Consider the following 27,951-nt stretch of genomic DNA (forward strand, 5'->3'; position numbering starts at 1 on the left):
ACGTGACAGGTATTTTACTATTTTAGGCTGTAGTCCAACATTCTACCTTGCTTGCAAAAACAACTTGCATTTATATCGTTACTTTTACAGAGTAAAACATCACACGACACTTCACAGGAGCATTATCAAACAAAAATTGACACGACACACCTAAGCAGATATTAGGACAGGTGACCAAATGCTGGTCAAAGAGATAGCTTTTAAGGAATGAATTAAAGGAGATAGAGGCAGAGAGGTAATTTTAGAGTTCGGGGCCTAGACAGCTGAAGACATGGACACTTATCGCGGAGCAATTAGAATCGGGGATGCTCATGGCCAGAAATGGATGAGGTTGGAGATCACGGAGGATTGTAGGGCTGGAGGAGAGTATGGCGATAGGGAAGATTTGGGTGGTCATGGAGGGGTTTGAAAACAATGATTTGAAACTAGAGGCATTGCCAAACTGGGAGCCAGTGTAGACCAGTGAATACAGGGCTGATAGGTAAATTCTACTCAGAACTTTAAGTATCGAGTCTGCTGAGACTTGTATTCATACAATGGCTTATCAAGTCTCTCAGAAACATCTCAAGGCTAATAAATCCAATGGAGAATTCAGGAGAAATTTCTTTACATAACAAGTGGTGAAAATGTGGAACGTGCTGCCACAGTAGTCTGGTATAAAATCAATCTGATTTAAATGTTCCAATGAAAGGTGAGGTACCTGCAGGTATTTTTGTTTTTGACTCCTGAACCTGCGGTTCCCCACATTCTGAGTAGGATTACCATTGCAATGGCACAGCACAAGGAGTGCTTCTGACAAATGGTATAGATGCACATCACGCGAAGCCAGATAAACACCTGAGGGAGAATGGAATATGTTGATAGGAACATAGGACTTAGGAACAAGAGTAGGCCATTCAGCACTTTGAGCCTTCTCTGCCACTCAGTAAGATCATGGCTGATCTGGTTGTGGTCTCAATTCCACTTACCCGTCTGCCCACCACCAAACCCCGCCAAATGAAGGATATATTGAATCATTATCTATCACCCTAGCAGACATTGCATTATATATTTGTGTTCAGAGGGGTTTGCCTGTAGGCTGTAGATTCTATGTGAAGTGTTTCAGAATTTTAAATTGTATTTAATATTACACTGGATGGGATATAACTTGTGATTAAGTGGCATGAATGTGGGTTATCTGGTGTTATTGACAAATCCTTCCCCACCTCCCATCCTTTCTTTAAGAAAGCACACAGCTAGATCGATTGCTCTTCCCTTGCACCAACTTTCCACTCTGCCAGCGATTCAGCATGTCTGAGAGCAGGTGCCGGTAAGGCATGACGGGAAATGTAGTTACCAGCGCTGAGGCGCAGGCGCGACCACCATTTCTGTGACATCAGAGCTGGACTACAGCACCCGGCGCGCCTTGGTGGGCTCCCTGCGCATGCCCTGTGCTCTGAGTACCAACACTGCAACCGGCTAAAGGCAAAGCTCAGAGCGTCTTTGAGCCTCCAGAAACCCGGTATGTTCGCTCATAGTTTAACATCTGAAATGGATATTACATTTTCCTCCTACCCGGACTTACCCCACCAACCAAACCCCCTCCCCAACTTCCACCATCCATTCACCCCCCCTATCCCTTCACTCCCCTCATCTCCCCCCCATCCCCCAACCCCTTTATCCCTTCACCCCCACCCCAACCCCTTTATCCCTTCACCCCCACCCCCTACCCCCAACCTCTTTATCCCTTCACCCCCAACCCAACCCCTTTATCCCTTCACCCCCACCCCCTACCCCCAACCCCTTTATCCCTTCACCTCCACCCCCTACCCCCAACCCCTTTATCCCTTCACCTCCACCCCCTACCCCCAACCCCTTTATCCCTTCACCCCCACCCCAACCCCTTTATCCCTTCACCCCCAACCCCTTTATCTCTTCACCCCCACCCCCTACCCCCAACCCCTTTATCCCTTCACCCCCAACCCCTTTATCCCTTCACCCCACCCCAACCCCTTTATCCCTTCACCCCCACCCCCTACCCCCAACCCCTTTATCCCTTCACCCCCAACCCCTTTATCCCTTCACCCCCACCCCAACCCCTTTATCCCTTCACCCCCACCCCCTACCCCCAACCCCTTTATCCCTTCACCCCCAACCCCTTTATCCCTTCACCCCCACCCCAACCCCTTTATCCCTTCACCCCCACCCCCTACCCCCAACCCCTTTATCCCTTCACCCCCAACCCCTTTATCCCTTCACCCCCACCCCAACCCCTTTATCCCTTCACCCCCACCCCCTACCCCCAACCTCTTTATCCCTTCACCCCCAACCCAACCCCTTTATCCCTTCACCCCCACCCCCTACCCCCAACCCCTTTATCCCTTCACCTCCACCCCCTACCCCCAACCCCTTTATCCCTTCACCTCCACCCCCTACCCCCAACCCCTTTATCCCTTCACCCCCACCCCAACCCCTTTATCCCTTCACCCCCACCCCCTACCCCCAACCCCTTTATCTCTTCACCCCCACCCCCTACCCCCAACCCCTTTATCCCTTCACCCCCAACCCCTTTATCTCTTCACCCCCACCCCCTACCCCCAACCCCTTTATCCCTTCACCCCCACCCCAACCCCTTTATCCCTTCACCCCCACCCCCTACCCCCCAACCCCTTTATCCCTTCACCCCCACCCCCTACCCCCAACCCCTTTATCCCTTCACCCCCACCCCAACCCCTTTATCCCTTCACCCCCACCCCCTTTATCTCTTCACCCCCACCCCCTACCCCCAACCCCTTTATCCCTTCACCCCCACCCCAACCCCTTTATCCCTTCACCCCCAACCCCTTTATCTCTTCACCCCCACCCCCTACCCCCAACCCCTTTATCCCTTCACCCCCACCCCAACCCCTTTATCCCTTCACCCCCACCCCCTACCCCCAACCCCTTTATCCCTTCACCCCCACCCCAACCCCTTTATCCCTTCACCCCCACCCCCTACCCCCCAACCCCTTTATCCCTTCACCCCCACCCCAACCCCTTTATCCCTTCACCCCCACCCCCTACCCCCAACCCCTTTATCCCTTCACCCCCACCCCCATCCCCTTTATCCCTTCACCCCCACCCCCTACCCCCAACCCCTTTATCCCTTCACCCCCACCCCCTACCCCCAACCCCTTTATCCCTTCACCCCCACCCCCTACCCCCAACCCCTTTATCCCTTCACCCCCACCCCCTACCCCCAACCCCTTTATCCCTTCACCCCCACCCCCTACCCCCAACCCCTTTATCCCTTCACCCCCAACCCCTTTATCTCTTCACCCCCACCCCCTACCCCCAACCCCTTTATCCCTTCACCCCCACCCCAACCCCTTTATCCCTTCACCCCCACCCCCTACCCCCAACCCCTTTATCCCTTCACCCCCACCCCCTACCCCCAACCCCTTTATCCCTTCACCCCCACCCCCTACCCCCAACCCCTTTATCCCTTCACCCCCACCCCCTACCCCCAACCCCTTTATCCCTTCACCCCCACCCCCTACCCCCAACCCCTTTATCCCTTCACCCCCACCCCCTACCCCCAACCCCTTTATCCCTTCACCCCCACCCCCTACCCCCAACCCCTTTATCCCTTCACCCCCACCCCCTACCCCCAACCCCTTTATCCCTTCACCCCCAACCCCTTTATCTCTTCACCCCCACCCCCTACCCCCAACCCCTTTATCCCTTCACCCCCAACCCCTTTATCCCTTCACCCCCAACCCCTTTATCTCTTCACCCCCACCCCCTACCCCCAACCCCTTTATCCCTTCACCCCCAACCCCTTTATCCCTTCACCCCCAACCCCTTTATCTCTTCACCCCCACCCCCTACCCCCAACCCCTTTATCCCTTCACCCCCAACCCCTTTATCCCTTCACCCCCAAGCCCTTTATCCCTTCACCCCCAACCCCTTTATCCCTTCACCCCCAACCCCTTTATCCCTTCACCCCCAACCCCTTTATCCCTTTATCCCTTCACCCCCATCCCCCACCCCCTTTATCCCTTCACCCCCATCCCCCACCCCCTTTATCCCTTCACCCCCATCCCCCACCCCCTTTATCCCTTCACCCCCATCCCCCACCCCTTTTATCCCTTCACCCCCCCCACCCCCTTTATCCCTTCACCCCCCCACCCCCTTTATCCCTTCACCCCCCCACCCCCTTTATCCCTTCACCCCCCCACCCCCTTTATCCCTTCACCCCCCCCAACCCCCTTTATCCCTTCACCCCCCCCCCCCCCCCACCACCTTTATCCCTTCACCCCCTCATCTCCTCATTGATATCTAAAAGAGAGAATGTGCAAGGTTTTGGGGATAAGGCACGGAAGTGGGAGTAGGTGGAATGCTCTTTCAGAAAGCCACTGCAGACTTGATGGGCTGAATGGCCACCAGTAAAGATTCTGTGGTTCTGCTGTAAGGAGAACAGGTCCAGCTTCTCCAGCCTTTCTACATAACTGAAGCCCCTCAACCCTGACACCATTCTAGTAATTCTCCTCTGCACCCTGTCCAAGGCCTTGACATTTTTCCTAAAGTGTGGTACCCAGAATTAAACATGATATTCCAGTTGAGAAGATGAGTCAAACCTTGATATTCTCCCTCCCTCATATCTCACCCAGAAGAGTCCATTCACTTACTAATGTGCTCTTAAACTGCAGAGATCGTCATGGTTGAATCCATTCCGTGCTTATTCAACATCCACTTGTGTCCTTGCAGGGGTCACTGGGCACTAATCAGATGCCAAAGCCCTAACTTGATTTTGAATCTCTGCTGGCGTGGGAGCACTAAGTCCAGGAGCAGCACCTTCCCTGACTGAGACCAGCCAACTTGATGTGAATCAAAGTTAGAACCTTGGGCTGTTGCAGCGCTGCTGCCCCATATCCTAACTCGTACCAAACCCCATTCACCTATCACCCTTTCTGCTCGCTGACCTACATTGGCCAGTCCAGCAACACACTATCTTACATCCCTGTTCTCAATTCAATCTATAGCATTGCTGTTTTTCTCTATTTCTGTGACCACCTCAGCCTCAACAGTATTTGGAGGGGAGACTTCCACTACTCTTTGTGTGAGAAGGTGCTTCCTTATTTCGCTCCTAAATGGCCCAGCTCTAATATTAAAATGGCACCCGTATAAATGGGTTCAGACAATTGTGGGGGGGGGAATCACACTGGAGCCTCATTCCATTCCCACACGCACACCTCCCACTTGGAGTGAATAGGGAGCAGGAACTCTTGTCGAGGTGTCTCACCTCCAGAGCAGGGTGAGCCCTTGCTGACATCAGCAATGCAAACCAAGTCCAATTGGTGCAATACCTGCCCATCAAAACTCAAACTCTTTCCATTGACCGTTGCTGATGGCCTTACTGGTGGGAATGGGTGATATCAGCACCCAATTTAATGTGTATTCATTAAAAATTAAATGAATTGCTTTTCTTTTTCCTCCAGAAGAATAAGTTTGTTTCATGACTTGCAGAGAAATATAGAGGATTTACAGTGCAGAAACAGGCCTTCTGTTTCTTTATTCTTTATGCTCCACAGGAACTTCATCCCACTCCATTTTCTGACGTAAGGTAGCTGCTGTGCACCTGTACAAAGTTGATAGTGGGGCTGTAAAGGGACAAATTGAAACAAAGGCCTGGAACCCCCGTACCTGAGAGTGAAGGACTCCCAGCATTGTACCTCAGATTGAACTGTGTGTGGTCCCCAATACAGCAAAGTGAATGGGTAGTTGTGTTTGTTCTCTGAGGAATAATTCCACCCATTGAGTTTGTGTGCTGCTGATGAAATCTAGTTTAAAAGCACTGGTTGGGTTTCACCATTAATTATAAAGAGCAATAGTCTTTATTACTTGGGCCTAACTCATCAATAAATAACTCACAAAGTTAATTAAGTTTGATCAACCTCCTCCTTGATACGTAACTAACCTTAGTTATGGGTCACATTTGGATATAGGACCTCTTCTATCTCTTGCCCCCTCTTTCGCAGGGAGTGAAAGCTTCTTCTTGCATCACCCTTGAGGTTGATCTGCTGTTCCAGAGAGAAAGGACCCTGGTGATGACTGCTGTTTGGATTGAGGAGGCTTTGCTGTCAGAAACCTGTCAGCAGGGATTGAGTATGCCCTGAGGGAACTGTGACTGTGTAATCTGTGTGAGTTAAACAGCACCAGGCTAAATTATTTATCTTGGGAAAAGCTCCTGGACTGGGGCCCTGACCTGGAAGAGAAGACAAGATGAATCCAGCCTTGGCATTTAGAAGCCTGTAGAAGGGAGAGAAAAGAAACTGTGAATTGAAATGTCACTGTCTTCCTCTCACCCTACAGACTTTAGTTGCTGTGCATTAATGTTCAGTGATCCCTGCTGGAAGTGTCTGTGTATACAAGAAAAGGCGTGAGTGTGTGCACACGCTCGAGTGAGTTTATTGGATGCAAATAGGATCTTTGGTTGTGATGCCTCTTTGGTTGAATAGCCACTTAAGAAACATTTTCTGTGCTCATGAAGAGGCTAAGTATAGCATCTTCTCCCAACATCCTCCCCCGCCCACTCCCCCGCACCTCCAATGGCTCACACGTTGCTCTGGTCCTCCTCAACAAACTCAGTGCCTGACCATAAGACCTGCTCATCAATACAGTCAGGGGAACTATTGGTTTGGCTAATTCGTCATTTATTTTTATTGCAGACAAAAGTGCTGTAACTGAGGCTGAACAACCTGTTCAATAACTGGGAGAAGCCTGAGGGGTCCGGCCACACAATGCCCGGTTCCTCGGATCCAGGGTCACTGCCTCCACCATACTTGTCTGATGGTGAGTAAAAAAACTCACCTTGTGCTGTGGACTGAACTTTAACAAGTTTTTAGATAATTGAGAGGTCTAAGGTTTATGTATAGAATAACAGATACCTGGGAGTGAATTACAGACTGGAATCTAATCGAGGGGTTTGGGGGAGTTTATATATAGAATAACAGATACCCGGGAGTGAGTTACAGACTGGAATCTAATCGAGGGGTTTGGTGGAGTTTATTTATACAATAACAGATACCCGGGAGTGAGTTACAGACTGGAATCTAATCGAGGGGTTTGAGGGAGTTTATTTATACAATAACAGATACCCGGGAGTGAGTTACAGACTGGAATCTAATCAAGGGGTTTGTTGGGGTTTATATATAGAATAACAGCTGCCTGGGAGTGAGTTGCAGGCTGGAATCTAATCGAGGGTTTTGGGGTGGTTTATATATAGAATAACAGATACCCAGGAGTGAGTTACAGACTGGTATTTAATCGAGGGGTCCGGGGTGGGTTATATGTAGAATAATAGATACCCGGGAGTGAGTTACAGACTAGAATTTAATTGAGGGGTTCGGGGGGTTTATATAAAGAATAACAGATACCCGGGAGTGAGTTACAGGTTAGAATCTAATCGAGGGGTTTGGGGCGGTTTATATATAGAATAACAGATACCTGGGAGTGAGTTACAGACTGGAATCTAATTGAGGGGTTTAGGGGGGTTTATGTATAGAATAACGAATACTCAGGAGTGAGTTTATAGGTTGGAATTTAATTGAGTGGTTCAGGGTGGTTTATATATACAAATGGGATGGGGGTCTGATCAGGCTATCTTGTGTTTGGATGACATTGTAAACTGTTAGTGAATTTCAAGCATGTTATTTTTAGCATGGACTCTGACAGACCAATTTAATTGTCACTGCTGCAGGTTAATTTGTGACTATAAATAACGCGACTCTCCGTTTACTCTCTCTCACCTCCAACCTCTCCCCTCCATCATAACACTTTTAATTCAGGTCTACCAACAGCACTCTGCTGTGTAATGTGCTGAACTGTCCTCTCCTGTACTGCCTCAACTCCAAATTGCCTGACCCATGTCCATTCTCCTTCCTCCCTGTATCTTCACTGCTTATGCCTGATCATATCATCTCTGCCTCGCCCTGCACATCGACTCCAGAAAGTAAGCAATGTTTCCATCTTATGATATCCTACAGCAGTTTTTAGTGAATTAATCTGTAGTTGGTTATTGGGAAAGGTTATTATGTAATTTTCTAATCTGATAAATGGGCAAGGCAATGCATTGAGAATGTGGGTACTTGCAGGCACATCAGTCATACGTTTGAACTCCTCATTCTTCCCCCACATCCCCCTCTCCCTCCTCTCCCCCCCCACCTCGCCCACTCTCCCCTCAACCTCTCCCCTCTCTCCCCTCCTCCCCCCTCTCTCCCCTCCTCCCCCCATCTCCCCTCCTCCCCGTCCTCCCCTTTCTCCGCCCTCCTGATCCTCCTCCCCCCTCCATCGCCATCGCGCCGCCCTCCATCGCGCCGCCCTCCATCTTGCCCTCCCCCTCCGATGCCTCCCCCTCCATCGACCCCCCGTTTCCATTGACCCCCCCCCACCCCCCTCCATTGACCACCCACCCCTCCCTTTCCCCAGCCCGCCTCCCAGCCCCACCCTCCCCCCATCTGTCCTGGCGGCCTCAGCCTACAGATTCCCTGTGAATTTAGCTGCCTTCAAAAAGTAAATTGACAGAAGCTGTACCTGGATGTACAGTGCAGCTCACCACGCTTCCACATACTTCAAAATCCTTCCAATAAATGTCTGTTCATGTGCAGGTGCAGTGGTTCTTATTAACTGAGATTCAGTGAGACCACCAGTAACAGCAAGGAGCAGTTCTTCTGAGCTTGATGGTGTTGGCTGACGGCTACATGTAGGGGTGAGAAATCAGGGTCAGACCTTCCAGGAGTGAAATCAGGAAGCTTTTATTCAGAAAGCATTGTGGAAATCTGGAACAATCTCCCTGAAAAGGCTGTGGATGTGGAAGTCAATTGGAGTTTTCAAGACTGAGATCAATAGAATTTTGTTGGTAAGGCAATTCAGATCAAATGCAGCTTAATGGGGGGGAGCTAAAGGTCAACCATTATCAGTTGAATGGCAAATGGTCTTGAGGGGCTGAATGGCTTCCTTCTGTTCCTGTGATCCCCTGCTCTGTTAATATTGCGCTGAGATCTTTCTTATTTCGGCACCTTGAATTGAAGTCTCATCCAGCCGTCACTCCCAGTACAGAAGGAGTGCTGCACCGTAGGAGGTGCCATTTTTCAAATGAGAAGGTAAACCAAGGGTACGTCTACCCTCTTGTGGACGTAAAAGACCTGACTCTCTCTTTTGAAGAAGAGCAGGGGTGTTCTCCTTGGTGTCCTGGCCAATATTTATTGCTCAACCAATAAGCAAATGATCTGGCCATTTATCTCATAGCTGTTTGTGGGATCATGCTGTGCACAAATCAGCAGCCAAGTTTCCTACATTACAACAGTGACTACACTTCAAAAGTACTTCATTGGCGGCAAAGCCATTTGACATCTCCTGAGATTGTGAAAGGCGCTATAGAAATGAAAGTGGGATTTTTGAGATTGCTGCAGTCTTTGATTGTCTGGTTTTCTTTTAATTACTGAAATCTGGCAGCTCCCAGACTCTTCCTCTTTCCTTGGATGTTGTTTGGAATGGTTTGTTGTTTAACAGAAAAGTAGAATGTTTGATAATTGCTTGAAGTTTTAAGCAGTATATCAGCTGCCGTCTTCTTTGTCTTTGCTTTAACTGAGCTCAGAAATTGCCAGAACTTTATCTAACCCTGTGCTGTACTTGTCCTGGGAGTGTTTGGTGGGGACAGTGTAGAGGGACCTTTACTCAGTATCTAACCCTGTGCTGTACCTGTCCTGAGAGTGTTTGGCGGGGACAGTGTAGAGGGACCTTTACTCTCTATCTAACGCTGTGCTGAACTTGCCCTGGGAGTGTTTGATGGAGATAGTGTAGAGGGAGCTTTACTCTGTATCTAACCCCGTGCTGTACCTGCCCTGGGAGTATTTGATGGGGACAGTGTAGAGGGAGCTTTACTCTGTATCTGACGCTGTGCATTATCTGGCATGTCCTAATTCCTTGTCACCAGGCTGGGCCGTGCTGGAATGAGTAGGCGACTGCACTGTGCCTGCACCCCAATGCGTTGGTGCCTGAAGTGTTTCCGACTGGGCCGCAGGCGGCGAACGAAGCTCTTCCACCGTGTGAGGACCCTCTGGATCTACAGCAAGCTTTGCGCCAACTCCCTCATCTACAACTCCTTTACCAACTCTGATGTTGTCCTTGATTCTCTATTTGAACCCATCTATTGGCTGGTGGACCACGTGACTAGATGGTTTGGCGTGGTGAGTGTGGCAACTCCATGTTATTTTTAATATTCACACTTGTTCCCCATTCTTCATTGCCCTCGAGAAGGTGGTGGTGAGCTGACGTCTTGAACCGCTGCAGTCCCTGTGGTGTAGGTACACCCACAGTGCTGTTAGGGAGGGAGTTCCAGGATTTTGACCTAGTGACAGTGAAGGAACGGTGATTCGTTCCCAGTCGGAATGGTTTGTGACTTGGAGGGGAACCTCCAGGTGTTGGTGTTCCCATGCATCTGCCGCCCTTGTCCTTCTAGGTGGGAGAGGTCGCGGGCTTGGAAGGTGCTGTCGAAAGAACCTTGGTGAGTTGCTGCAGTGCATCTTGTAGATAGTACACACTGTTGCCACTGTGCGTCTGTGGTGGTGGGACTGAATGTTTAAGGCTGCCAATCAAGTGGGCTGCTTTTCTCTGGATGGTGTCAAGCTTCTTGACTGTTGTTGGAACTGTACTCATTCAGGCAAGTGGAGAGTATTCTATCACACTCCTGACTTGTGCCTTGTCGGTTGGGATGGACTCTTTCCTCCTGCTCATCCCCACATGTTCTCTGTAGATTCATTGCCTTTTCCCCTTTCTCTCTTGCAGGTGTTTGTGATCCTGGTGATCATCCTGACGACCACGATTGTGATGATTGTTTATATTTGTGTCCTGCCGGTCATCATGAGCACATATCCTGTGGGCTGGATCGCCTGGCACCTCTGCTATGGGCACTGGAACCTGATGCAGATCATATTTCATTACTACAAGGCCGTGCGGACACACCCTGGACACCCAGCAGAGGTATAGGTTCTTTGAATACAAGGCGGAGCCCTTGGGTGGGCAGGAGAGGACTCTAAACAGGAAGGATCAGGAAGGGTGTGAGGATCATGACATGGTTTGAGAGGGTTTTTTTGAGGCTATTCTGTGAAGGCATGGGGAGAGAGAGAAAAAAAGTGTATTGGAAAGGGAGTTTGTTAGTTACACAGATATAGCATAATTCATGACCGTGTGAAATAAGTAATGGAGCAACCAGTTTGTGCCCAGCTTGTTGAAGAAACTTTAGTCTAACCTCGTCCTCTACCTGTCCTGGGAGTGTTTGATGGGGACAGTGTAGAGGGAGCTTTACTCTGTATCTAACCCCGTGCTGTACCTGCCCTGAGAGTGTTTGATGAGGACAGTGTAGAGGAAGCTTTACTCTGTATCTAACCTGTGCTGTAGCTGTCCTGGGAGTGTTTGATGGGGACAATGTAGAGGGAACTTTACTGTATCTAACCTCGTGCTGTACCTGTTCTGGAAATGTTTGATGGGGACAGTGTAGAGGGAGCTTTACTCTATATCTAACCCCGAGCTGTACCTGACCTGCGAGTGTTTACTGGGGACAGTATGGAAGGAACTTTAATCTAACCCCATGCTGTACCTGCTCTGGGGGTGTTTGATGGGAGAGTGTAGAGGGAGCTTTATTCTGTGCCTACCCTGTACCGTACCTGTCCTGAGTGTGTTTGATGGGACAGTATAGAAGGAGCTTTACTCTGTATCTAACTTCGTGCTGTACCTGTCCTGGGAATGTTTGATGGGGACAGTGTAGAGGGAGCTTTACTCTGTATCTAACCTGTGCTGTAGCTGTCCTGGGAATGTTTGATGGGGACAGTGTAGAGGGAGCTTTACTCTGTATCTAACCTGTGCCGTAGCTGATCCATTTGCGTATTACATGTTTAACTCTTTCTTTATTCCTAGGGCAAAAGTGACATTCCGATGGTTTCAATCTGCAGGAAGTGTATCAATCCCAAACCAGCCCGCACCCATCACTGCAGCATTTGTAACCGGTAAGAGTGGTTCCTGGGGCAGTGGGGAGGGCCAGTGTCTCTGCGGGAGCAGGAACCACACCGTGCCATTAGCCAAGCTGTCCTGCTGCCAGTACTGCGCACACGGTCTCTTGGCCTGTCACCTAGTGTTAAAATCCTAGCCTGTTATTAGTCTCAAATCACTGGCACCGGAGGGCCTTAAGTTTGTCTCTGAATATTTTTCGTATGTGGGGAAGCTGAATTGTTCTTGTTACAGCAGAGCTGGTTAAGAGATTTGATGCTGATGTTTAAAATCATAAGGGGTTTAGGTAGAGTAAATAAGGAGAAACTGTTTTCAGTGGCAGGAGGGTCAGTAGCCAGAGGCTACTGATTTAAGGTGATTGACGAAAGAACCAGAGAGGAGATGAGAATTAATTTTTATGCAGTGAGTTATTCCGAACTGCAATGTTCTGCCTGAAAGGGCGTAGTGAGCAGATTCAATAGTAACTTTCCACAGGGAATTCAATAAATATTTGAAAAGGAAAAACAATTGCAGGACTATGGAAAAGAGCAAGGGGATGGGGGGGTGAATGGGAAAAATTGGATAGCTCTTTCAAAGAGCTGGCAGCGACAACAGGGTGTTCCTTTCCTTTTTCTACCTTTCTCACCCTATAGTTCTTGCTTTACCACAGAGAAAGGAGCTAGCTGTTTGGTGAGTATCTGGTGAGTGGTTAAAGTTGATTCTATCCCTAAGGTTTAAAATGGTATATAAATTGGTGGTAAAGTTAATAAAATATATTTAAAAAGCAATATAAATAAGTGAATAATATAGTTGTCATTATTTAAAACAAATTAAGAATGGCAGTACAGGTGAAGTGTCAAGGCTGCAACATGTGGGAGCTCCTGGATAACATTGTGATCCAGGGCAAACACATCTGCAGCAAGTGTTTGCAGCTCGAGGAACATCAGCTCAGAATCACTGAGCTGGAGGCTGAGCTGCAGATCCTGCGACACGTTGGGGATGGGGAAAGTTACCTGGATGCATTTTACCAGGTGGCAGTCCACACCACTTAGCATAGGGTCTTCTAATTTGGTCAGGGACAGGAGAGTCTGACTGAATGAGGCAGGTAAGGGGATCAGAGGGCAGGAGTGTGAACCTTCGCAATTGTCCAATAGGTTTGAGGTTCTCTCAGCTTGTTTGGTTGAGAGTGGGGCTGCTGGGTGCATGAGCAAACTGACCACGGCACCATGGTACAGGAAGCTATTCAATTGGATGGAGCTAAAAGAAATGTCGTAGTAGGGGACAGTATAATGAAGGAAATTGACACTGTTTTCTGCAGTTATGAGTGAGAGCCCAGACGGCTGTGTTGCCTGCTTGGTGCCAGGGCTTCGGACATCCACTCAGGGTTGGAGAGGAACTTGCGTTGGTGGGGGAGGATCCGGTTGTCGTGATCCATGTAGGTACCAATGACATAGGTAGAACTAGGAAAGAGGGTGTGCTTGAGAGTATGAGGAGCTAGGTACTAAATTGTAAAGGAGAACCTCAAAGGTTATAATCACTGAATTGGTACCTGATCTGCGTGCAATTGGCATAGGGTATATAAAATTAGAGAGATGGAACACATGGATCAAAGACTGTTGTGGGAGAAGTGGGTTCCATTTCATGGGGCACTGGCACCAGTACTGGGGAAAGTGGGGGCTGTACCGTTGGGATGGTCTACACCTGAACCGTGCTGGGACCGGTGTTCTTGCAAACTAGGGAAATGGAGAGGGTTTTAAACTAACTAGTGGGGGCAAGGGATCAAAAGTGGAAAAATGTGGTATATCAAAGAGACAAGGTAAGAGAAGAAAATAATAATATGGAAAAGGAGGGTCGGAGACTGGCTGAAAGGGTCGGAGAGATGAAACCTAAGAATGCACCAAGAATCAAGACTAGATGTCACAAAGGTAACAAAAAGACTAAACTAAAGGCTCAGTATCTGACTGCACATAGCATTCATAGCAAAGTAAAAGAATTGATAGCGCACATTGTAGTAAATAAATATGATCTGATAGCCAATACGGAGACATGGCTGCAGGATGATAAGGATTGCGTCCTGAATATTGAGGGGTATGTGACATTCAAGAAGAATAGGAAGCTAGACCTTGGTTCAGGAGATTAGGATGTAGAATCGGTTTGGGTGGAGATGAGGAATAGTAGGGAAAAGAAGTCACTAGTGGGAGTGGTTTACAGGCCTCCTAACAGTAATAATGGTGTAGGACAATGTAGACAAGAAGAAATATTGGATGCTTGTGATAAAGGGATGGCAATAATCATGGGTGACTTTAATCTACATATCAACTGGAAAAATAAGATGGGTAGTAGTAGCCTGGATGTGGAGTTCATAGAATGCTTTTGAGACAGCTTCTTAGAGCAGCACCTTCTGGAACCGACCAGAGAGCAGGTTATATTAGACTTGGTTTTGTGTAATGTGACAGGATTAAATAATGAACTGAGTAAAGGCACCCTGAGGTAGCAGCGACCACAATATGATTGAATCTTACATCCAGTTTGAAAAGAAGAATAGTGGTTCTAAGACTAGTATTTTAAACTTAAATAAGGGCAACTAAAGGCAAATAAAGGCATGAAAGTTGAGCTAGCTGAAGTGAACTGGGATACTGGGCTAGGGGATAGATCAATAAAGAAGTATTGGCAGACATTTAAGGGGATATTTCAAAATACTCAGAATAAGTATATTCCTACTATAAAGAAAATCTCCTAAGGGAGGGCCCACCATCTGTGGTTAACTGAGGAAGTTAGGGAAAGCATCAATCTTAAGGAAAAAGCACATAACTGTGCAAAGCTGAGCGGCAGGTCAGATGATTGGTCAGAATGTAAAGAATGGCAGAAAATGACTAAAAGGTTAATCAGGAAAAAGAAATAAGAGTATGAGAGGAAGCTAGCTTGAAATGTTAAAATGGATAGCAAGAGCTTCTTCAGGTATTTAAATAGGAAAAGAGTAAGTAAACTGAGTGTTGGTGCTCCAGAGAGTGAGAATGGAGAGTTAATAATAATAGATAATAAGGAAATGGTGGAATAAAATGAACAAATATTTTGCTTCTGTCTTCACTAAAACGGATACAAAAAAATTCCAATAATCACTGTAAATCAGGAGGTGGAAGGGAGAGAGGAACCTAGTAAAATTACAATCACTAGGTAAGTAGTACTGAGCAAACTGATGGAGCTGCGGGCTGACAAGTCTCCAGGTCCAGATGGATTTTATTCTAGGGTCTTAAAAGAGGTGGCTAATGAGGTAGTAGATGGGTTGCTGTTAATTTTCCAAAATTCCCTAGATTCTGGATAATTTCCATCAGACTGAAAAGTAGCAAATATAACCCCTCTATTCAAGAAGGAAGGGAGGCAGAAAACAGGAAACTACAGGCCAATTAGTTTGACGACTGTCAGGGGAAGATGTTAAAGTTGATCATTAAAGAGGTTATAGCTGGGCACTTAGAAAAATTCAAGGTAATCAGGAAGAGTCAACATGGTTTTGTGAAAGGGAAGTCATGTTTAACCGATTTTTTTTCGAGTTCTTTGAAGGACTAACATGTGCTGTGGATAAAAGAGAGTCTGTATATGTACTGTACTTGGATTTCCAGAGGGCATTTGATAAGGTGCCACATCAAAGGTTATTGTGGGAAATGAAAGCTCATAGTGTAGGTGGTAACATATTAACCTGGATAGAGGATTGGCTGGCTGGCAGAAAACAGAGTGCATAAATGGGTCTTTGTCAGATTGGCAGGATTTGACGAGTGGAGTCTCATGGAAGTCTGTGCTGAGGCCTCAACTTTTTTCAATTTATATTTATGACTTAGCTGAGGGAAGCGATGGCATGGCAACTAAATTTTCTGATGACACAAAGATAGGTCGGAAGTATGTTGTGAAGAAGACATGAGTTTGCAGATGGATATAGATTAGTCGAGTGATTGAGCAAAATATCTGGCAGATGAAGTATAATGTGGGAAAATGTGAAGTTGTTCACTTTGGCAGGAGGAATAAAAATGTAAAGTATTACTTAAATGGAGAACGACTACAAAATTCGAAGGTGCAGAGGGATCTAGGTGAGTCACAAAAAGTTAGTGTGCAGGTACAGCATGTAGTCAAGAAGGCTAATGGAATGTTATCCTTTATTATAAGAAGAATTGAGCATAAAAGTAAGGATGTTATGCTTCATTTATACAGGGCATTAGTGAGACCGCATCTCAAATACTGTGTGCAGTTTTGGTTTCCTTATTTAAGGAAGGATGTAAATGCATTGGAGGTGGTTCAGATGAGGTCTGCTAGATTGATACCTGGAATGGGCGGGTTGTCATATGAGGAAAGGTTAGACAGACTGGGCTTGTTCCACTGGAGTTTAGAAGAGTGACTTGATTGAAGTATATAAGATCCTGAACGGTATTGACAAGGTGGACGTGGAAAGGATGTTTCCTCTAGTGGGTGAGTCCAGAACTATAGGGCACTGTTTTAAAATTAGGGGTCACCTTGATAGGACAGAGATGAGGAGAAATTTTTTCCGAGGTTGTGCGACTTTGGAATTCTCTGCCTTAGAAGGCAGTGGAGATGGGGCCACTGAATATTTTTAAGGCAGAGGTAGATAGATTCTTGTTAGGCAAGGGAATCAAAGGTTATTGGGGGTAGATGGGAATGTAGAACTTGAAGCAAACAGATCAGCCATGATCTTATTGAATGACGAGTGGCTGAATGGCCTACTTCTCCTATTTCCATGTTTGTATATTCATACATGATGGGCTGAATGGCCACCTCCTGTGCTCCTCAATTCTATGAGAAGATCTTGGGATTCAGCGATCCTTTGATGGGAAGGCGGAGGGTGTATTATGTGCGTGCGTGCTTGTTGGGAGAAGAGGGGCTGGGTGGGATGGAGGTTATCAGGGTAGGACAGGATGGTGCTCTGCAGTGGTGGCTCCCATGGTAGAATAGGTGACTTGCACTCACTGTCCAACACCCACCCGGACAAGGCAACAGTGGGTCAATGCCTGTGAAACTACCCCTGAAAGAAGTCTCCTTGCCAATAAAGCTTGGGACGTGGGCATCGCTGGCAAGGCCAGCTTTTATTGTCCATTCATAATTACCCTGAGAAGATGGTGTTGAGCTGCTTTGATTCTTAAACCTGGTAGTGGTTTAGTACGACTGAGTGCCTTGCTCGGCTGCTTCAGTAGCCGTTGGTGAAGGGCTGGAGTCACATATATACCCAGACTGGGTAAGGACAGCAGGTTTGCTTCCTCGAAAGACATGTGAATCAATGGGGTTTTTTTTACATCAGCCTGACAAATCTTTGATAGCTTTTACTGAGGGCAGACTTTATTTGAAGACCAAGACTAGACCATTAACCAGCACTTTATTATCTTTCAGATGTATTTTGAAGATGGATCATCACTGTCGTATCCTTTCTGCACTTGAATGTTTTATAATTTTTTGATATTTTAATTCTATCCAAGGTGAGTTTGTCTGTCCTGATGACCTATCTTAGGCACCCAGTTCAGTAAACACTCCCAGGACAGGTACTGCACGGGATTAGATACAGAGTAAAGCTCCCTCTACACTGTCCCCATCAAACGCCCCCAGAACAGGTACAGCATGGGGTTAGATACAGAGCAAAGTTCCCTCTACACTATTCCCATCAAACACTCCCAGGGCAGGTACAGCACAGGGTTAGATACAGAGTAAAGCTCCCTCTACACTGTCCGCATCAAACACTCCCAGGATAGGTATAGCAATGGAGATAACCAATAGCTGAAGGCCAGGTAAACTCATACTGGTAGCATTAAAGGGATGAAATAAAAGAAGGCTCTGTAATCTTGTTTTCTCCCCAGGTTTCCATTATTCCTCCTTAACTTTACGCCTCAGCTTGGCTGAATAACTGCGTGGGCCATTACAACCATCGATACTTCTTCTCCTTCTGCCTGTTTATGACACTGGGCTGTGTGTACTGTAGTGTGAGCAGCAGGGAGCTGTTCGTGGATGCATACTTCACTATTAATGTAAGTATCAGTCTCTTTACGTTGGTGTGCTGGAATGATCTGCCTCAAAAAAAGGTTTCTTTACATGGAATTTATAACAGGCCATTCAGCCCAACTCGTCCATGCCAGTGTTTATGCTCCATTTTCCTCCTGACTTTATTCATCCTTCATTCCTTTCTCCTTTATTTACTTATTTAACATCCCCTTAAATGTGTCTGTTATTCACCTCAATTTTTAAAATTTGTTCATGGGATGTTGGTGCCACTGGCTAGGCCAGCATTTATTGCCCATCCCTAATTGCTCTGCCCTTATTTAGAGAGCATTTAAGAGTCCACCATGTTGCTGTGGTTCTGGAGTCACATGCAGGCCAAACCAGGTAAGGACGGCAGATTTCCTTCCCTCAAGGACATTAGGTTTTTACGAATCGACAATGGTTGATTTCATGGTCATCAGATTTTTTAATTCCAGATTTTTATTGAATTCAAATTTCAGCATCTGCCATGGTGGGATTTGAACCCTGGTCTCCTGAGCATTACCCTGGGTCTCTGGATAATACCACTATACCGCTGCCTCCCCCAAAATTACTTCCTGTCGTAGTAAGTTCCGTGTTCTCACTGGGCAAAGAAATTTCTCCTGAATTCCCCATTAGATTTATCAGTGACTGTCTAATATTTACAGTCCCCAGTTTTAATCACGTCCACAAGTGGAAGCAGGATCTCTTTGTCTGCCCTATTTGAAACCTCTTAATAATTTTGGAGACCTCTATCAGGTCACTTCTCAGATCCAGCGTGTTAAGCCTTTCCTGCTATTTTTATAACCTCTCACTTCTAGTAAAAACTCTTGCAAGAAAGTTCCTTTCTAATTTTGGAAATGTAGGATGGGTGGCTGAAAAAGCTAGCCTCAGTTCCCTAAACTCAGGATGCCATTTGTCCAAAATGACTGTCTGGTCTCCTTCCTCCTGAAATAGAAATTAAAAACAGCTGAGTATTTTATTGACAAAGTTTAAACTGAGCCCTGCTTCTAAACCCATAATTTTGACCAATCAGTGTGTTTGTCGAGAGTACATCCTTCATAGCCACAGTTAAAAACTTACTGCAATCAGCTCCCTGATGGATCAGTGGGTAAAGACGTCCTGAGTAACACAAATTGGAAGATCCCGGGTTGGTTGAGTTCTGCTGGGGGTTTGGTCTGGGCTGGGAGAGTTGACATTCAGTGAGGAGGAACAGTTATCTGAGGTTCCCACTTCCTTGGCTCTGTGGGTAGCACTCTTATCTGAGTCAGAGGGTAGTGGGTTTAAGTCTTATTCCAGTGACTTAATGACAAAAATCTAGGCTGATGTGAATAACGAGGGAGTGCTCCACTGGCTGAGGTCTCGTCTTTTGGATATGACTTTAAACCACCTGCCCCCTCGGGTGGCAGTATTTCAAAGAAGAGGAGGAGAGTTCTCTCTGGTGTCCTGGCCAAGATTTATTCCTCAGCCAATACTATAGAAACAAATGATGTAGCTACTATTGCATTTCTGTTTGTGGAATCTTGCTGTGCACATGTTGGCTGCTGTGGTTCCTACATTACAACAGTAACTACATTTCAAATATACTTCCTTGCCTGTTAAACGCTTTGGAATGTTCTGAGGTTGCTGCAGGAAGGCAAATTCTTAACATTCTTTATTTTCTACTCTAACTTATTCCCTTGCCCTCCCCCATACTCAAATATATTGGAGAAAATCTGCTATTTATTCATTTTTATTTTCTTTTAGAGGACTGATTTGTCTTTTAAATAACTAAAAGGATAATGAGAGCGTTGTTTAAGGTACCGGTGAAGTGTGGTTTCCCCTCAGCTCCTGACTAATGAACCCTCTCTCTCTCTCTCTCTCTCTCTCTCTCCCTTTCCCTCCTGCAGACAGCCACACAGACTCCAGCTCCCACCATATCATTCCGAGAAAAGATTTTCCACAAGTGTATCATTTATCTCTGGGTTCTCTGCAGGTCAGTGCCCTGGTATAACATTCCTTTCTCATTTATTGCAAAGTGAATGGAATATAAAAGCAGGGAAATTTTGCTACAGTTGTATAGGGTGTTGGTGTGACCGCATCTGGAATACTGTGTACAGTTTTGGTCTCCTTGCTTGAGAGAGGATATAATTGCATTAGAAGCAGCTCAGAGAAGGTTCACTTGTCTGATTCCCGGGATTGGCGGTGGGGGTGGTTATTTTATGAGGAAAGGTTGGACAGGTTGGGCCTGTATCTGTTGGAATTTAGAAGAATGAGAGGTGATCTTATTGAAACCTAGAAGATTCTGAGGGGACTTGACAGGGTGAATGCTGAGAGAATGCTTCCCCTTGTCGGAAGAGACTATAACTAGGGGACACAGTTTAACAATAAGGGATCTCCCATTTCAAATGGAGATGAGGAGAAATTTTTTCTCTCAGAAGGCTGTTAGACTGAGGAATTCTCTTCCCCAGAGAGCAGTGGAGGCAGGGTCATTGAATATTTTTAAGGCTGAGTTAGATAAATTCTCGAAGACAGGGGAGTCAAAGGGGACAGGCAGGAAAGTAGAGTTGAGACCATAACCAGAGCAGCCATGATCTTATCAAATGGTGAAGCAGGCTCGAGGGGCTGAATGGCCTAGTCCTACTCCTGATTCATAGATTCATATGTAACCACCCTAGTGCTTGTCTTGTGGGATCTTGCTGAGCACTGAATGATTGCTACTGTTGCATGATAAGGACATTCACTTCACTTAAAAGTAACTTATTTAGTGAAGTTTTATGGGATGTTTCTGAGATTTAATAATAAGGCACCAGATAAATGTAGTGTGTCTCCTCCCCCTGCCCCTCCTTTCCTCAGTTAAAGATTCTGGGTGTATGGAGGATATGAATGTTGGAGTTTGATACTTGAGGTGTGGTTGATTTGTGCTCTTCTTTCTGTGTCTCCCCCTCCATTCCAGTTCTGTGGCCCTCGCTCTCAGTGGCCTCACCCTGTGGCACACGATCCTCATTCTCTGTGGGGAGACCAGCATCGAGAGGCACATCAACAAAAAGGAACGTCGGAGGCAGCAGAAGAAAGGCCGTGTAAGTCGTCAGAGTCTGAAATACAGAGCACACTGTGCTCAGACATTGGCTCTCTTTGCATACTGGGCTAAGAAGTCTTCTATGTTGAGGGCAGCATTGGGTGGTACACGAGGCGGGAGGTAACCGGTGTTGGAGATGGGAGAGGATTGGGCAAGGGGGGCAATGTTGGTGTTACAGGGTTTTGGGGGGTCAGTGTTGGTTGTTACGGGTTTTTGGAGGGGGGCACAATGTTGGGTGTTATGGGGTTTTGGGGAATAATGTTGAGTGTTATGGGGTTTTGGGGAATAATGTTGGGTGTTATGGGGTTTTGGGGAGTAGTGTTGGGTGTTATGGGGTTTTGGGGGGCAATGTTGGGTGTTATGAGGTTTTGGGGGTCAGTGTTGGGTGTTACAGAGTTTTGGGGAACAGTGTTGGGTGTTATGGGGTTTTGGAGGGGCAATGTTGGGTGGTATGGGGTTTTGGGGGGCAGTGTTGGGTGTTATGGGGTTTTGGGGGCAATGTTGGGTGTTATGGGGTTTTGGGGGCAATGTTGGGTGTTATGGGGTTTTGGGGGCAATGTTGGGTGTTATGGGGTTTTGGGGGCAATGTTGGGTGTTATGGGGTTTTGGAGGGTAATGTTGGGTGTTATGGGGTTTTGGGGGTCAGTGTTGGGTGTTATGGGGTTTTGGGGGGGCAGTTCTGGGTGTTACGGGATTTTGGAGGGGGTGGCAATGTTGGGTGTTACAGGGTTTTGGAGGGGTGGTGGGGGTCAGAGTTGGGTTGCAAAAGAACAGATGAAAGTTGGCCAGAAGTCTCAGTGATTGCTGTCAGGCATCCAATGGTGAAATGAGGTGATCCAGGCACTGGGCTAGACTATGATGTTCTTTTGTAGTCAAATAGCTCGATGCCATACCCAGCTGGTCTGGGCATGAAGGATGGCAGCCTTTGTCAGTTACTGCAGGATCAGTGCCTGAGATTCAGACCCTAGCAACGTAAGATGAAGGAATAAGCAGAGTGTTGTAGTTTCTTCATTGCGTGTCCGGTTCATTTCTGGCTTAGACCCATGAGATTCCCTGTGTCCCAGTCCCGCGTTGGAATTCGCCGAGTAACATCATCCAGAGGCTGTCCTCTAGAACAGGGAGTGGTGCAGGGTCTGGAGTTGCCATTTGGGTGGCAGGAGTGGGCGAAGATGGGGGTGGCACAGGGTGGGGATGGGGCTAGATTAGTCCCTGAACCAACAACCAGAATTGAAGTCCCTGTGAAATGATCACCTTGGCCCGTGTTCTTCTGCTGTGTATATAGGCAGTGAGTCACACTCCTAACAAAGTTGGTATCTATCTTGGGCTGGTTTCAGTTACAGAACTGTGGGAGAGAAAGGACCGACTGAAAAATGCCATGCGATTGTTCTTTTTTCTTGTGTCTGTGAATTTTCTTTGCTTATTAAGGCATGGGATGTAGTTGCAGGGAGCCTGACGCCTTTCCATTTCAGGCGTCCAGTGTCCCCATCAAACACTCCCAGGACAGGTACAGCACGGGGTTAGATACAGAGTAAAGCTCCCTCTGTACTGTCCCCATCAAACACTCCCAGGACAAGTACAGCACGGGGTTAGATACAGAGTAAAGCTCCCTCTGTACTGTCCCCATCAAACACTCACAGGACAAGTACAGCACGGGGTTAGATACAGAGTAAAGCTCCCTCTGTACTGTCCCCATCAAACACTCCCAGGACAGGTACGGCACGGGGTTAGATACAGAGTAAAGCTCCCTCTAGACTGTCCCCATCAAACACTCCCAGGACAGGTATAGCACGGGGTTAGATACAGAGTAAAGCTCCCTCTACACTGTCCCAGTATTATGTAAGTCCCAGTCCTAGTAGTGTATACAGTAGTGATCCAGCCACCCCTTGATCTCTTTGGGTGAGAGATGATATTTGTTTCACTGGAAGCTGCCTTGATCTCATTTTCGACTGAATCTTTACAATTTCCTTCTTTTTGGTCAGGTTTTCAGGAATCCCTATCATGCTGGCAAATTGAACAACTTGAAATTGTTTCTTGGAATTGAAAAACGAAGGTAAACACCTACATAGAATTCCACAGAAATCACACTGTTAGGCCATCGCCCCAATCATTCCACCTTTACCCTCCATGTAAGCAAATCATTCCAGTCATATCTACTCGTCCTGTTCCCCATCTCTTTATTTCTTTTCTTTTTCTGGTTACAGCACAGAAGACCACCAGTTGGTCCATCAGTTTGTCAACTCTTGAGCAATTTAGCTAGTCTCACTTCCCAGCCCTTTTCGCTGCGGCCTTGCAATTTTTAACTCATCTGGTGCTTATCCAATTCCTTTTGAAAGCCATGATTGAAACTTTCTCCACCACACTGTCAGACAGTGCAGTTCAGATTCTAATCATTCGCTGTTGAAAGACATTTTTCTCATGTCACTATTGCTTCTTTTGCCAATCAATTTCAGTCTGTCCTCTGTTTCTCAACCCTTCCATAAAATCAGAAGAAATAGGATCAGGTATTGGCTGTTTGGCTCATTGAGGCTACTGTGCTATTCAGTAAGATCATGGCTGATCTGATTGTGGCCTTAACACCACTTTCCTGCCTCCACCACCAACCATCTCGCAACCCATAACCCTTGACTTGTTGATTAAAAATCTGTTGAACTCAGCCTTGAATATATTCTATGACCCAGGCTCTACTGCTCTCAGTGGAAGATAATTCCAGACTAATAACTTTTGGGGAGAAGAAATTCCTCCTCATGTGTGTCTTAAATGGAAGACCCCTTGTTTTTAAACTTTGCCTGCTGGTTCTAGATTCCCCCACAAGAGGAAACATCCTCCCAGCATCTGCTTAACATTTCCTCATAAGGTGAACCCTTCATCCCAGTAATCAGTCTACTGCACCTTCTCTGAATGCTTCCAAGTATATCCCTTCTTAAGTAAAGAGAGCAAATCTGTACACAGTGCTAGGTATGGTCTCTCCAATGCCCTGTACAGCTGTGCAAGACTTACGTATTTTTATATCCCATCCCCTTTGCAGGCCAACATTCCATGTCTTCCTAATTACTTGTTGTTACTTGCATGCTAATTTTTTGTGATTCATGTACTAGAACACCCAGATCCTTCTGTACTGTAGCTTTCTGCAGTCCCTATCCATTAAAATAATATGCTGCCTATTTTTCCTGCCAGAGAGGACAACCCCACATTTTCCCACATTACACTCCATCTGCCAATTGTTTGCCCCCTCGCTTTAACCTATCTGTATCCCTATTCAGGCTCTTCGTATCCTCCTGGCAACTTGCGTTCCTACCTATCTTTGTCTCAACAGCAAGTTGGGCTAGAATATAGTCTGTCCCTTCTTCAAAGTCATTCTTATAGATTGTAAATAGTTGAGGCTCCAGCACTGATCCCTGTGGCACTCCACTACTTAGTTTGCCTTCCTGAAAATGACCCACTTTTCCCAACTCTTTTACTGTTACTCCGTCCTCTATCCATACTAATCTACCACCCCCAACACCGTACGCTCTCATCTTGTGTTGTAACTTTTTATGTGGCATCTTATCGAATGTGTTTTGGAAAGCCAAATATACGACATCTACTGGTTCCCCTTTATCCACCCTGCTTGTTATATCCTCAAAGAACTCTAATAAATTTGACAAACACAATTTCCTTTTCACAAAACCATGTTAACTCTGTGACTGTATTATGTATTTCCAAACATCTTGCTACTACCTCCTTAATAATGGATTTTTACTATTTTTCCCAATGACAGGTGTTAAGACTAACTGGTCTATAGTTTCCTGCTTTCTGTTTCCCTCCTTTCTTGAATAGTAATGTTACATTTGTGGTTTTCCAATCTGGGGGGACCCTTCCAGAATCTAGGGAATTTTGGAAGATTAAAACCAATGCATCCTCTATCCTGCAGCTGCTTCCTTTAAGACCCTAGGATGCTTCCGCTCATGTCCAGGGGCACTTCTTGAAGCGTTAACTCTGTTTCTCTCTCCACAGACACTGTCAGACCTGCTAAGTTTTTCCAGCATTTTCTGTTTTTATGTCCCAGGGCACACGTCAGCCTGTCGTCCTATTCGTTTTCCGAGTACTTTTTCTCTAGTAATCATGATGGTTTTAAGTTCCTCCCTTTTGTCTCTTGATTTTCTAGTATTCTTGCATGTTTTGTGTCTTCTACTATGAAGACAGATTAAAAATACTTGTTCAAAGTCTCTGCCATTTCCTTGTTTCCGATTAACTCTCCAGTCTCACCCTCTAAAGGATCAATGCTCACTTTAGCTACTGTCTTCCTCTATATATACTTGTAAAACCTTTTACTATTTTTATATTTCTTGCTAGTTTTCTCTCATATTCAAATTTCTCTTTTTTTAGCCATCCTTTGCTGATTTCTAAAATTTTCCCAATCTAGATTATCACTAATCTTGGCAGCATTGTATGTTTTTTTTCTTTCTGGTTCCATTCTTATATATCTAATCATAGCCAGAGAACCATGCAATGGCTTCTCTTCCTGCTCGAACCATTACCTCTGTTCCCCAAGGAACTATCCTTGGTCCCCTTCTATTTTTTTATCTACAGGCTGCCCCTCGGTGATGTCATCCGAAAGCAACATTAGTTTTCACATGTACGTTGATAACACCCAGCTCTACCTCACCAGCACCTCTCTCGACTCCTCCACTGTTGCTAAATTATCAGACTGCTTATCCAACATCTAGTATTGGATGAGCAGAAACTTAATTCAATTAAATTTTAGGAAGACTGAAGCCATTAAGTCCCCACTCCAAACTCTGTTCCCTATCTATTTTAAGTACAGCCAGACTTTCTAGTATCTCCTCTTCATGAAGTTTTAACCCATCCGGTATTTCACCTACCTCCTTTCACTATGACTTGGGCAGCATCTTTTTCCTTGGTGAAGACAGGTGCAAAGTACTCAGTACCTTAGCCGTGACCCCTTCCTCCATGCATAAATCCCCTTTTAATTCCTTAATTTACACTACTCCTTTTCCCACCCCTTTACTTTTTCTATGCCCTTAGATTTTTGGATTCCCTTTTATGATGTTTGCCTGATTTCTCATACTCTTTCTATGCTCTTATTTCTTTTGCAGCTGTATCCAGCACATAACGGATTTAATGTTCTGGAAATAATTGCATTGACGGCTACTCTGTTTGTGTTTCAGTCACTGGATTACTCGCTTGCTGCTCCCCTCATCTCACATGCCTTATGGAGATGGCATGACATGGGCGCTGCCATCAACCTTCAGTGTGGATAAGGCCATATTGGCAATTTGATGAGAGATAACAAGAGAGACAACTTTTTGCTCACCTGATGAGGGATGACAGAAGATAAACCTCTTTGTTCACTAAGAGGATGGTGTGTGAATCAGTGGGAAGGAACTAATGGCTTGTGGACTTTCCTGCTCCTCTGGGTTTAGTGAAAGATGAGAACTTTTGAACTGGAAAACTTCAAAATGATCCAAAGTGATCGGCTGGTGCTCCTTGTGTTCAAAGGCAATAATCACAGGGTCAGTGAAGCAATAAAGCACCCAAAGGTCGTGAGGAGATTTAATTTCTTAAGCCATGATACTGTGCTTCCTCAGACGGGAGTTAATCAGGGACTTTTTTAAATAAAGATTTAAGGACTGTGTTTTATATAAAAAACTAAGCTATTATTGTATAATGATTACTTCCTTTGATGTCGACCTTGGGTGTTCTTGAATTGTTGATGCTGAAACATTAAATATTCTCTACTAGGAGTAACTCAAGGGGCCCTGGTAAAGAGCGGTTTAGCTGTGTTAGGGAGAAGAGATAAGCTTTTCAGATATCTACACCATTTCACAGCAAACTCCTCTCCAGAACCCTAATGGACCAAATCCCTACCCATTCCCCTTAACTCTGTTGCAATAAGATTCCTTCCCATTTGCATTTCATTGGGAGCAATTGTAGTCTAGCCTTTGAACAGTTTGTTGGTTTGTGGTTTTTGAATATTGTGTCTGGGTTAAAGGGCTTTGTTTTGCTGTAGTCAGTTGTATTTATTCTTAAGCTTGATTCCATCTGATGTTTGTGTGGTTCTTGCATTACACTGTCGTTGCTGATGATAAATGGATCAGTGTTATAGAGTACAGAATTGCACTCCCAGTCTACACTGCGATTGGAGAGTGGGATGACCATCACTGAGCCTGGATGGATGGATGGGTAGGTAGGTAAGTAAAAGCAGGCCCCCTGGCCAAAACTGGTACTGTTTCCAATTTTTTTTTTGCAGTGTAAATAATGGCAGCTTAACTGAAATTGTAATGACTCTTACAGATTTAATATTACCCACTCCAAGTCCTGCTGATTGGGTTCTTTCTCATTCTTTACTGAAGCAGGAATCTGCCTCAGTCCTGGTAACTGGTTTGAGCGTGCAAGCCGAGAATGGCCCCTGGCATCAGTGGCTCAACTGGATGTCCCTGTAGATTCAAACATTATTCCTGAATTTTACATTAAAATCTACTAATGTCACTGTACACCTTACTGGAAAACAATGTGCAGCCTGGTTAAGGACCAGTCAGTCTCTATTCTGATGCCCCACTTTCCCTGTTAAATATTCCAGCTGCAAACACTCTGACAAGCCACTCTTGATAAATGAGTATTATGTATAGAAGCACCCTGGGTTTCAGCGGAACTGTACTCCAATATAACCCAAAAAGAAACAGTGATATTCTTTTTTGGACTTGTTTCAGTGTTTACCCTTATTTAAGTGTAGCTGCACCATCTTTATGATAAGATATGGTTAATGTGACAAATAATTTCAATACACCGCTAAATACTGAATAGTCTGATTGGAACTGGAGATTCCAAGTAACCGTTACAAATAATAAAGTCTTCAATTCACCAGCTTGCCAATTGTTGTAATT

General features: G+C 45.9%; 1 protein-coding gene across 2 annotated transcripts; it reads left to right on the top strand.

Annotated features, from left to right (window-relative positions):
• The first annotated feature begins 1,376 nt into the window (after window positions 1-1,376).
• On the top strand, window positions 1,377-27,928 carry zdhhc16b (zinc finger DHHC-type palmitoyltransferase 16b). Of its 2 annotated transcripts, XM_041209453.1 has the most exons (12): window positions 1,377-1,501; window positions 6,690-6,813; window positions 8,628-8,878; window positions 9,956-10,208; window positions 10,807-11,001; window positions 11,935-12,023; window positions 17,392-17,420; window positions 17,887-18,020; window positions 19,899-19,984; window positions 20,945-21,068; window positions 23,047-23,117; window positions 26,236-27,928. In XM_041209453.1, exons 4-12 carry the CDS (start codon window positions 9,972-9,974, stop codon window positions 26,345-26,347), a joined length of 1,077 nt encoding a protein of 358 aa, XP_041065387.1. In that variant the 5' UTR covers window positions 1,377-1,501; window positions 6,690-6,813; window positions 8,628-8,878; window positions 9,956-9,971; the 3' UTR covers window positions 26,348-27,928. The 2 variants fall into 2 exon arrangements, with proteins under 2 accessions (XP_041065387.1, XP_041065386.1); XM_041209452.1 differs by lacking the exon at window positions 8,628-8,878.
• Window positions 27,929-27,951: the final 23 nt, after the last annotated feature.

This window comes from Carcharodon carcharias, chromosome 17 (assembly GCF_017639515.1).
Source record: "Carcharodon carcharias isolate sCarCar2 chromosome 17, sCarCar2.pri, whole genome shotgun sequence".
Lineage (NCBI taxonomy): Eukaryota > Metazoa > Chordata > Chondrichthyes > Lamniformes > Lamnidae > Carcharodon > Carcharodon carcharias.

Coding starts and splice junctions, on each gene's coding strand:
- zdhhc16b (XM_041209453.1), top strand. CDS start 9,972: ATGAGTAGGCGACTGCACTGTGCCTGCACCCCAATGCGTTGGTGCCTG. Junction 17,421..17,886: donor GAAGATGGATCATCACTGTC/GTATCCTTTCTG, acceptor TTTACGCCTCAG/CTTGGCTGAATAACTGCGTG. Junction 19,985..20,944: donor TATCTCTGGGTTCTCTGCAG/GTCAGTGCCCTG, acceptor CCTCCATTCCAG/TTCTGTGGCCCTCGCTCTCA.